The sequence below is a fragment of the Tyto alba genome, unplaced genomic scaffold (genome assembly GCF_018691265.1).
Source record: "Tyto alba isolate M040663 unplaced genomic scaffold, T.alba_DEE_v4.0 Super-Scaffold_45, whole genome shotgun sequence".
Lineage (NCBI taxonomy): Eukaryota > Metazoa > Chordata > Aves > Strigiformes > Tytonidae > Tyto > Tyto alba.
The window spans coordinates 30,647,582-30,659,780 of record NW_024881321.1 but is presented as its reverse complement, the minus strand read 5'-3'; the positions used below and the strand labels follow the sequence as shown (position 1 = coordinate 30,659,780).

Sequence of the window (12,199 nt, the reverse complement as noted above, 5' to 3'; positions counted from 1 at the left end):
GGGAGACCTTATTTCAGCCCCTCAATACTTAAAGGGGGCTTATAAGAAAGACAGGGACGGACATTTTAGTAGAGCCTGTAGTGATAGGACAAGGGGTAATAGTTTCAAACTACAGGAGGGTAGATTCGGACTAGATATAAGAAAGAGATTTTTTACAATGAGAGTGGTAAACGCTGGAACAGATTGCCCAGAGAGGTGGTAGATTCCCCATCTCTGTAAACATTCAAGGTCAGGTAGGATGGGGCTCTGAGTAACCTGATGTAGTTGAAGATGTCCCTGCTCATTGCAGGGAGGTAGGGCTAGATGACCTTTAAAGGACCCTTCCAACCCAAAGCGTTCTATGATTCTATGGAAAACCTACCCATCAAACTGCTGAAAATACAAAACTCAGACATGCCAAAGGGAAAAACCCAACCATAGTATGACAAGACATGAAAGAGAAGGGTTCTCCTTCCCTGGAGCTGCTCCCCAACCTGTGTGAAATGGACTATTATCATCCCCTTTAAGTCTTTGGGGGTTTTATGAATATGCTAATATTAGCCTTGTCCACATTCTCACACTTAAGTGAAAAAGGTTCTTGGTTATGAAAGGACATGTAGATTTTCCAGGTCAGTAGTCAAGTAATTAGAAGAACATGGCTTTCCTTAAGAGACAAGCAGCAATCAAGGGCTACAAAAGGAATTAAGGCTATTTCAGGTCAATGACTCCCAAGAGTTAAGGAGATTATACCCACTTCTCATTCTAGACATCTGATCAAAAGGGACAGCCTTTGACTCCTTGTGGCACTTACCTAATGCTAGACCACTTTCTTGACTGTTTAGCAAGCCTGTATCTTATTTAAGACAACCTCGCCAAAGGCCATATTTTCAAAGTGCAAATGAAAAAGCTTCTACTTTGAGAGATGGAACTGGATTAAGTGGTCTTTAGAGGTCCCTTGTAATTGCATCCTTTATGATTATGTAGGCATTAAGCAAAGTTTTCAAAAGAGCTTAAGAAATTCCCCACTGATTTCTATAGGATTTAGTCACTTAACCTGCTTAAGTTCTTTTGAACATTTTGTAAGGTACCTACCACCAACTTACAGTCTGGCCTTCCATCACTCTTCATATTTTTGTCACATTCATTTTGATAGACACTGATCTCTTCAAGCCAAATATGCATAGGCAGAATGTTGTTGAACAAATAATAATGCTTTAATTTGAGAGGCTACGCAGGAAACTCATGTGGCCCAAAAATATCCTATATTTAATGGATTTCTCAAGCCTTGAACAGATTCTGCCCAAATATTTCCTTTCTCTTTCTTAAAAATCACTCTGATTTATTGCTTATTGTACTGACTCTTCATATTTTCCCTAGAAGCTGTACATATTTAAATAACAATATAATACCTAACAATCTGTTCATTCTGCAAGTCTACATAAACCATCACTTGGCATCCAACAAATTCCAAACTGAAACAGAAGCTTTGGATGATTTTGTTTTCCTTGCTTGGAATTTCTGGCATGGTACGGAAGACTATTCCCATATGGTCTTGCAGTTCCCTATAAAAGATTGCAATCAACAGCACTAAGCTAAAATACTTAATTTTCATATAACACTCAAGAAATTGCATTAGAAAAATACATTGCATGCACTTTTTTTTTCCATTGTCAACCAAACATTTCCGACATTTATATCTCATTATTTACTTATGACCTTGTCTCACCTTGTGTTGCAGAACAGCCACCAACGCTTGTCTGTTCTGCCAACTCTACAGTGGCCTGATACAAAAATAATACACTACATCACCACAGTTTTTACCTGTTGATAGCATACAATTCTCTGTCAAATTCAAGTGGAAAACAATTGCTTTATGCAACACTTGCTGGGGTTTGTACACTGCAAACATGTCCCTAGCAAAATATATCAAAACCTTGGCAATGAATAACATTTCTCAAAACTCAAAACCACTGAGCCATATCTTAGCTGTTATAAATTGGCACAGATCCCCCTGAAGTCAGCAGTGCTGTGCCAATACGCCCAGGCTGTAGGACTGATCCACAGCCATTAGCTGTCATCTAGCTGAAGTACTGTCCTATGTTGCTTTGCTCTTAATCTTATGCCAAAGATGTTCTTTTTCCAGGGTACAAAGCCTGGAATTTTAAAATATACTAATTTAAAATGTCTGCACTACCTTTCCAAAGCAGTGGGTGGCGCTTGCAGAGCAACGATGTTATGTGATTTAGCTTCTTTTATAACAGTTAAAGTGGTTTATTGCTTTGCCCTTGTCAGTTTGGACAAACGGGATTTCATCGGCTGTAGCATTCAGATCAAGTTCACACTGACAGGACTGAGTCATTTTGTCTGCCTGAAGTCTGTCCTGCCAACAGCAGCAAGGAAGTGTGCCAGCACTTGTGGATGTAGCACTACCTGCAGATTTCCTAATTCTGCATCTACAGGCACATCTGTGTAAATAAACTCAAAGGAATGTGGGAACTAAAGCTTGAGTTTATTCATGGTTTTGTAGGAGCACATGCTTTCCATCTAAAACCTTTTCATCTAGGAAATACTATCGGTAATTTGCTGACCTGTCACAGCTGTTCCTTACAGATTAAAGTAACCTGCAGGAGTTCTTTAAAATGTGTTGTTGAAAACATATTTAACAGTAATCAGATGCTGTTAGGTGATTTCAGGACAGTGTCTTATGCTAAAAAATAATGCTCTATAGCAGAAAGCTATATAGCACTGTTATTTCTGCGCTGAGTATACCTATAGGCTGCATAAAGAAGTAAATAAATAAATAATGGCTAATAAAGATACACTGAGGGTGTCCTCACAGTACATGACAATCTTTAATAAAAAACCCAGCAGGCTAAACAGATATACCCTAAAATAACCTTAGTAGAGTATACTGTACTTATTTAATTTCACATCATCTGATCGAGTAATATCTTTTGTACATTAACACTGATAATAATTTCCTCTACATCATTCAAGAACTCGGCAGGTATCACAAGTTTTAATTGCCAACCTCTTTCTACACCAGCATGCAGCATCTAGACATTATTAAACAAAATACTGATAATCACACCCATTTTCTGTTTGTACAGTTCCATTGCATTTGCCTGGTGTGCTATGCCAATTTGTAAAAGTAAATGGGAAGCAGTTTGGTTTATTCATCTAATATAGAAATAAGGACATATATTTAAAAAATATATAGTAATGTTTGATTTTCTTCAACATGCATATTGACCTATGCATGTTGCTATTTGACTCACTGCTCACTCCTTTTAATGTGAGAAATGGATCAATCATACCTGTCTAAAAATATTATCTTGTATTGCTCCTTCTGGATACTTTAAATTTAAGATAAATTCACCAGGATGCTGCTGAAGCAAGGACTCCTTAGTCCTAAAGATCAATGAAGACTGTCATCCTCAAAAGCTGTAATCCTTGGAAGTGCCTGGGTTGTATTGTCAGTTCCATTTTGGACCACTGAGATCCCTAGGCACCAAAGTATAGGATCTTGTGCATGCTCATGTATTCCTGGATTAAATAACTGGATACCTGGTTCCAATCTACATTCTGTCAAGATGCAGAAACAGACAGGATGCTAACCAGCCTTCAGAATTTCACCTAAGCCTCAGTCCATTGGATATCCTTAGACCAAGGTCAATGCCCAAGGAAATACTGCTTCAGGTACAGTTTCACAGCTAGTCCTTCAGAAAAAAAAGTGCAGGAAAAGTAAATGCACTCTTTGCACAAATAACCTGGTGCAGCACCCAATGTTCTGGTCCCTTTCCCCATTCCCATGACTTCTTAGGCATTTATTTGTTTAAGCATCACTGAATAAAATTCATTAACAGCTTTGGGAGTAGGAACCCAGGCTTTTCTTCCCCATCTCTGTGGCTCCAGACATGGGCTCTTTCCTAATGCTTCTCCCTGCCTCTCTGGCTCTGCAGATGTTTCACCCGTCTGTGCAGTGGCCAAATACCAGAGTGCAGCACTGTCCTTGCAAATCTCCAGCAGACAACTAGTGTGTTCATTGAAGGTATCAAAAACAGGGTCAAACCACTTCCAGCTGAGGCGCACAAGGGATTTAGCAGTATGCTTTTATACAAAACACACGCCACTGCCTCCTTCTGTGTTAGTCTTGCTACCTAGAGGGAGGATTCAGCAGTCCCTGCTAGACAAATGTGCCAGATGTAAGAAGCCCTTGGCCTAGACGTGCAAGCAGCTTTTCTTGAGATGTTCTTCCTTGCTGGCACTAGATGGTTTAACGCTTGGCTTGGGGAAGCACTAAATGTATCACCACAAGCTCCCAGCCTCCCTGTGGAGTCTTTGAAATGTAGACTCCTGTTTTCTGCTTTCTCAGGTCACATTCCTTTGTTGACGACCTGGATGAATTTCCCTGCTTGGGCCACATGCTTAATGACAAGGTGTGTTGACACCTATTTTGAACATCAAAAAGAAGTGGTCTGTGCCAGTCAGGGAGCTTTAGATCATTTCAGGAAAATATATTTGCCTCATCTTTTTTCTCAAATCAGATGAGCAAAACCTGGAAATTTGGAAGGAAATCAATGCTTCCTGTGTTTGAAAACTTTTCAGTTTCTAAAACGTTAACAAGCAAAGAATTGTTATTAGAAATAAATGGGCATAACAAAGTAGGCAGCACATTTTCTCCTGGATGTTTGATGTAATTGCAATTAATCTAAAGCAATTATTTCTAACAGGAAAAAAAACAACTAAAACAAAACAGCTGTTTTTCCACCTTTATTATTCTCATAAGTTTGGTGTTCCTAGTTGACCCCTAAAAAAATAATTAGCTAACACCTTGCAAAAGAATAGATTCTCCTGTGGTTGGAGGTTTCTTTCTGCAATCTGGGTAAGGGGAAAAATCAGTTATCTGGGATTGCACTGACATTAATTTCACTAACATTAGAAGAAAAAGGATGTGAAAGAGTTGCCATTGTTTTCACCATTGTCAATTATTTCTAAATCCGTAATAAGGTACCTTGCTGATAAATCCACTAAATGTGTGCTGAGGTACTGCAAATGAGCTAAACCTACACGAATATGTTTCAATATGTGAAACATTTACCCCTAGACAATATTTAATATAATAGCATATCTCATACTGTGATTTTCAGTTTATTTTGATGATAACTATATCCAGGCAATGGAACAATATTTTGGTTTATATTCAAATATTCAACAATTATATTTTTAATCTTAACAGAAATTCCAATACTTTATATTCCAAGTTGCAGGTTTTTAAGGAACCCACAGGATCTCAAAACAGTGGTGTTTTCAAAACGTGTGTTCTTACTTCCACAGGCTATACAGAGATGGGTTTGGACTTGAGAAAAGTTAAAGGGACCACACTTGAAAAAGCAAGGGTTAGGAAATATGTTATAGCTTGCTGTTACAGGTGTGGCTTAAAAAGCAGTAGTCATTTTGTTAAAGACAGCCAGTATAATTAACAAGTTTTAAGGTATTTTCTAGGTTTCTGTTCTTCTCCAAAGTAAGACAGCTTGCTGTGAATCAGAATCAATCTGAGGCTCAGGAGAAGTTCTATCAAAAGTACTTGTTAAATGACTCTGGATTTCAGGTAGTGCTTTAGAAATCTATTACTAACGTACTTAGGTCAGACAGAGATCAGTTAAACAATTCTGATATTTATAATGAATGGTTTTAAAGAAATATGCTTAAAGATTCTATTTCAGATATATCAAAAACAGGGCACACGTTGCTAGCAGCTCCCAGATCTCAACCATTTGCTTCAAAATAACCATCTCCAAACAGTTGACAGAGTTAACTCTTACAAGTTGCCAGAGGCTTTCTGTTCATCACAGGTGCAATTCCTCAGCTAAATTCATCAGCTGTAATTCATTCCTTGATTTGCCACAGTTTTTAACCACTTCTTTAGGAAATAAGTGCTTGTTTTTTTCATGTATCTCAGTCATTTCATTTAATGCTCAGGAAGTCCCATTCACAAGAATAGGCCTAAAACACTGTTCATGAGTCAAGCACAAGCACATTTTGCTCACCATATCTTTTGCTCTGCATCAGGGGGAAATAAGGGGTCCTACTTTCATCTGATCTAGCTCTAGGCAGTGAAATGGTGCATCTAAGCTTTGTTAGCTGGCTCTTCTGTATAGTCAAGGCATCTCCAGAGTATGATCTAGCCTTGTCAAAATACAAAGTGGGAGAGGAATAGCAGGGATTAAGACAAAGGTGTTACTTGGCCAACCAGAGAAGAAATCTTAGTACCAGTCAACAAAACTTACCCAGTTCTTTCTACCTAGAATTAGCCAGGGATTGGGATAGGGAGGCCGAAAGCTTCAAGATAAGGCTAGGATCTTAGGCATTCCTCAAGGAATTTCCTCTATGTGACCATTTTGATCTTTTCCACCATCCTTTTCCTGGAAAAGGACACCCATGTCATAGACTGTGAAAACCAGCTTTATTATAGAGAACATTAGGTGTTTAATTTTACATACACTAAGAATCATAATGTTTCATTGGTCTCTCACATACACAAGGTATATTTTACAGCAACTAACAAGTACAATGTCTTTTTCTTAATTTTATAGCTCCGTAAATCTGTATTCAGCATCAGAGCAAGAAACCTTCTCGAAAAAGAGACAGCAATCAATAAAATTCTAAGGTAAGAGTCAGCAGTGATTTGATTTTGTTTTGACTGTATTTCTCATAACCTTGTTTTTCATGAATGTTACTGTATTTATAATAGTGATGATAGTGTATCCCTTTGTAGTACAACTATTGCCTTCATTATCAAAGATAAATTACTCTTTTCTCTGGCTATATTATGTGTTTGAACAGCAACAAGAGAGACATTGTTCTTCTTCAGTATGTATTTGAATTCTGTATTCTGCAGATAGATCATATTTCAGCTCTTTTCACTTATTAACCAAAAAATGTCTCTTCATAAGTGGTGTTATTTTGCATAAGGAATTCCAGCCTAGATTTTGCATGTATATGCACATAGACATTTGCAGGGGTTGTACATTAGAAAGCATAGACTACAGCTAATCATATTCCAAGTAGGAAATGTACAATGAAGATTTCAAAACTGTGACTTCTGGATTTCCTTAGTGTTTTAAGAAGGACCACTCATTTTGGTACTCCGTATCAAATCGGTACTCAGCACCATAAGTAAATAATGCAAGCTTAAGTCTCCAAGACCCATGTGTAAGATTATCATATGAGTACCATCACGCTGCAGTTTTTCATGCCACTATTGGTTTTACATTAGAATGACTATCGTTGATATATGGTACATTAGCAATGCCAACAATTTATAGATCATTCTTTTTTTATATATATTTACATTCTTACCAAAGCAGGTGCATCTCAAGAATATTGTGAATGAGTGGTCCCAGCTAAATGCACAATACAAACAGGAATAACTGATCTGAGAAGTACTGATGTAGGATTAGATTTAAAATGGTAGTGTTTTGTGAGGAGCAGCGTACTAGGAATTCAGTGTGATTTCTGAATGATGAAATTGCTTGAAAAGAGCCTGGTAATTACATGCTATTTGAGAAATATTACAGCTCTTGTTCTTTTTAATACTCTAGAAGAATATAGCACAGGGAGAACTGTAGAAAGTAATGTGAAACTTTATCTGTCTTTCAACCCATGGTAATGAAAACATGAACAATTGCTAATTCAAAGGAATGCTCTTTGTCACAATATTATTGAGAAATGTAACTACAAGACCATAAGCATTATATTTTTAAAAAAACTTATGACTATTTGTAAGCATTTCTTTCAGTTACAAGAATGTAACTTGATTTTATAGGCATTACTGTTACAGATAGATGAATGCAAGTCTCTTTGTCCTAATCAAAAAACATTTAAAAATATGGTTTTAGATACAGGCTTCATGGCAGTGTTTCGCTAAAACATTTGTAATTAAATTCTATGTTCTATTATAACTGTGAAATGTTATTTATACCTTTAGGCTTACACAAATGTCTGTTTGGCATGTTTCTACAGGGGAAACACATAGAGAATACCCTACTTCATATTTAAAAACAAAACAAAACAAAACAAAAAACCTGTGATGTCTGTAGGGGCTCCATTCTTTCTTACATAGAATAAAAAATGAAGTCCTGCAAATTGGAATTCTGAATTCTGATGAATTCTTCCATCAGCACAGAACTTTCTCCTTTTCAAGAGAATTCTAAAGCAGAGTGGGAAGAGAATCCAAGCAAACCATTGTTTGGACTCCACTAAGTTCTCAGAGGTACCAGGACAGAATCAGAAATCAGTCCTTCCAATTTCAATCCTGCTGACTTCCACTTGTTCCTTCAGAGCACAGCTTCTGCCAAAGTTCTGTATCTAGGACTTCTCATCAATTCACCTGAATTCCTCTGAATAAAAGTTTCAGAGGCAGAAGGAGGAAGTTTTCATTTATTAATCTATTAATCTATTTAATCTACATTTACTGTGCTTTCCCATTTACTTCCTGGGTCATCAGTGATGAACTTTGAGGAACACAGAGAAAAGGAGGGAACTTCTGTCAAGTAAGAAAAATGTGGGATCATATGTCCTCTAACGCTTTCTCAGGATGCTTGTAAGTCATTTGCAAAGAGGCGGTCTTATTCTCCTCCTGAGAAAAAGGAACAAATACTGTTCATTGTTCCTTGTTATTGCCTCAAAATTGTTAAATAAGCTCTGAATTGTGACTTAAAGTTCTCTGGTCTCTTGACAAGAAAATCAAACTCAGTAAAATCACAAGAATTCATTTTATTATAAAATAACTACTGTGACAGTTTGGGAAATAACATTTTTTAGGTGAGCAGCTTTTTATTTGCTTTTCATTACAACCAGTGCTATAGTCAAACTGTAAACTGATGCTGGGTGTATGCAATAGGATTTTCACTGTTCTAGTCAAGATTTGTCTAATGTGTTTACTGGGCCTGAGGGAATAACATAGCTCATGCTCAAGTGGAACTTTCAGTTTCATAAACAGCTAATTGAGTGAAGTTCATTTATCTTATGTTTGAAGCTGAAACTGCCATGAGTGCATCTTGGAGAAAAAAATTAATTGCTTGAATTAAGTATCCAGTTCTACTAATTTGCTAATATGCTAGAAGATAATTCAGACTGTGTTCATACAAGCATTTCTGCAAAATATAGTGATTTTTTTTCTGAATACTAGAATGAGCAAGAAATTAGGTTATTTGTGCTTCTAGGAAAGTTATAAAGTTAATTTCTGAATAAATTCTCTCTGGACATTAATACAATAATGTAATACACCGTGTCGTAAGAGAATGAGCAAGCATTTTCATTAGTTTGTTTATCACAGGAACATAAGACATATTGGTTGGAAAGGAACTTTGGAGGCCATGTTGTCCAACTGACCACTTCAGGTAGGATTATTGCTAATCCTGGTTGAGATGAGATTTTCATCTTCCACCTGCTCTGATTCCAGCACTGCATTACCCTACCCTTGAGAGAAGGTTTTCCTGATGCTCAGTCTGAACCGTCCAAGCCACTGTTTCTGGCCATTGCTCGCTGCTCAGTCATCTCACAGTAATGAAAGTTTAGCTCCATGGTTTAACCTCCTCTTCACCAAAGTAAACAAGCCCAGATCTCTCAAGTCTCCTGTGTGCTGTAGGCTACTGACCACTTGTACCTGCTGCTGTGTTTCAACATCCCTTCTGAAGTACCTAAAAGTGTGTCCTAGGTCCAGCTTCTCCAGCTCTGAGTAGAGGAGGGCTAATAACTTCCCTGAATATGCTGGCTACATTCCTCCTTAATATAACAGGCAATTTGACTTACCGATGGCAGGAACGCCTTCATCCAGTTATCATCCAAGTAACCCCATCCCATTCAGATCCAGTGCACAATGTAGCTCCCAGATCCTTTTCTCAGCCAGCCACTCCACAGCCTTCATGGACACATGGAGCTATTCTGCACCAGATGTGAAACTCTGCACATGCATATTTCCTCGTCCAACTTCCTGAACCTTTTGCTGACTCAGTTCTCAAGTTTATCAGGGTTCTTCTGGTTTAATGTTCCACGATTCACTGTGTCAAACACTGCTTCTCACTTGTCCATATAGCCAGTCATTTCATCTTGAATGTGGTGACGATGGGGTTGAGTGTTTACGGGTAAGAACCAGGGGGAAGGCCAACAAGGCAGATATATCATGGTAGGAGTTGGTTACAGGCCACCCAACAGGGTAAAAAGACAGACAAAATATTCTATAAGCAGCTGGAAGAAGTCTCTCAGTCACTAGCCCTTGTTCTCGTGGGGGACTACAACCTACCAGATGTCTGCTAGAAATACAATACAGCAGAGAGGAAACAGTCCAGGAGGTTCCTGGAGTGTGTGGAAGATAACTTCCTAACATGGCTGCTGAGGGAGCCAACTAGGGAAGGTACTCCCCTATACCTGTTGTCTGTGAACAGAGAAGGACTTGAGGGTGATGTGATGATTGGAGGCCATCATGGACATTGCAATTATGAAATGGCAACAGTTTTCGATTCTTGGAGAAGTAAGGAGAGGATCAGCAGATCTGCTGCCATGGACTTCCAGAGGACAGGCTTTGGCCTGTTTAGGAGCCTGGTTGGCAGAGTCCCTTGGGAGTCAGTCTTGAAGGGCAAAGGAGCTCAGGAAGGTTGGACATTCTTTAAGAAGAAAAACTTAAAGGCACAGGAGCAGCCCATCCCTGTGTGCCAAAAGACAAACTGGCTAGGAAGACCAGCCTGGCTGAACAGAGATCTTTGCCTGGAACTCAAGGTAAAAAAGGAGAGTTTATGACCTTTGGAAGAAGGGGCAGGCAATTTAGGAGGACTCCAAGGATGCTGTGAGGTTATGGAGGGAGAAAATTAGAAGGGTCAAAACCCAACTAGAGCTTAATATGTTTACTGCAATAAAGGACAATAAAAAATATTTCTAAAACACATGAGCAGCAAAAGGAGAGCTAAGAAGAATCTCCATTCCTTATTGGATGTGGGAGGGAAACATAGCGACAAAGAATGAGAAAAAGGTTGAGGTGCTTAATGCCTTCTTTGGCTCAGTCTTTAATAGTAAAACCAGTTATTCTCTGGATACCAAGACCCCTGAGCTGGAAGACAGGGATGAGGAGCAGAATGAAGCCCCGATAATCCAAGGGGAAATGGTTAGTGACCTGCTACACCACTCAGACACACACAAGTCTATGGGTCCAGAAGGGATCCTCCCAGGGGTACTGAGTGCTCACCAAGCCACTTTCCATCATTTACCAGCAGTCCTGGCTAACTGAGGATGTCCCAGTTGACTGGAGGTTAGCAAATGTGACACCCATCTACAGGAAGGACCAGAAAGAGGATCTGGGGAACTACAGGCCCATCAGTCTGAGCTTGGTGCTGGGAGAGATTAAGGAGCAGATCATCTTGGGTGCCATCACACAGCACGTACAGGACAGCCAAGTGATGAGGCCCAGTCAGTGTGGGTGTATGAAAGGCAGGTCCTGTTTGACTAACCTGATCTCCTTCTATGACAAGGTGACCCACTTAGTGGATGAGGGAAAGGCTGTGGATGTTGTCTACCTCAACTTTAGTAAAGCCTTTGACACCATTTTCCACAGCATTCTCCAGGAGAAACTGGCTGCTTAGGGCTTGGACAAGAGTACTCCTCACTGGGTTTAAAAATTGGCTGGCCAAGCCCAAAGAGTTGTGGTGAATGGATTTAAATCCAATTGGCAGCCGGTCACAAGTGGTGTTCCCCAGGGCTCAGTATTGGGGCTAGTTCTGTTTAATATCTTTTTCAATGATCTGGACAAGGAGATTGAGAGAACCCTCAGTAAGTTTGCAGGTAACATCAAGTTGGGCAGGAGTGTTGATCTGCTTGAGGGCAGGAAGGCTCTACAGTGGGATCTGAACAGACCATGTCAATGGACAAAGGCCAACTATATGAGGTTCAACAAGGCTCCATGCCAGGTCCTGCACTTGGGTCACAACAACCCCATGCAGCACTACAGCCTTGGGGCAGAGTGGCTGGAAAGCTGCCTGTTGGAAAAGGACCTGGGGGTGTTGGTCGACAGCCGGCTGAATATGAGCCGGCAGTGTGCCCAGGTGGCCAAGAAGGCCCATGGCATCCTGGCTTGTGTCAGCAATAGTGTGGCCAGCAGGACTAGGGAAGTGATTGTCCCCCTGTACTCAGCACTGGTGAGGCTGCACCTTGAATAGTGTGTTCAGTT

General features: G+C 39.5%; 1 protein-coding gene across 2 annotated transcripts in view; it reads left to right on the top strand.

Moving 5' to 3' along the window:
- NALCN (sodium leak channel, non-selective) overlaps positions 1–12,199 on the top strand; it is a 248,499-nt gene that overhangs the window by 193,191 nt on the left and 43,109 nt on the right. For both annotated transcript variants that reach the window (XM_042806091.1, XM_042806090.1), the window contains exon 18: positions 6,576–6,649. In XM_042806091.1, the coding sequence (XP_042662025.1) occupies positions 6,576–6,649 (74 nt within the window). The remainder of the gene's footprint in view (positions 1–6,575; positions 6,650–12,199) is intronic.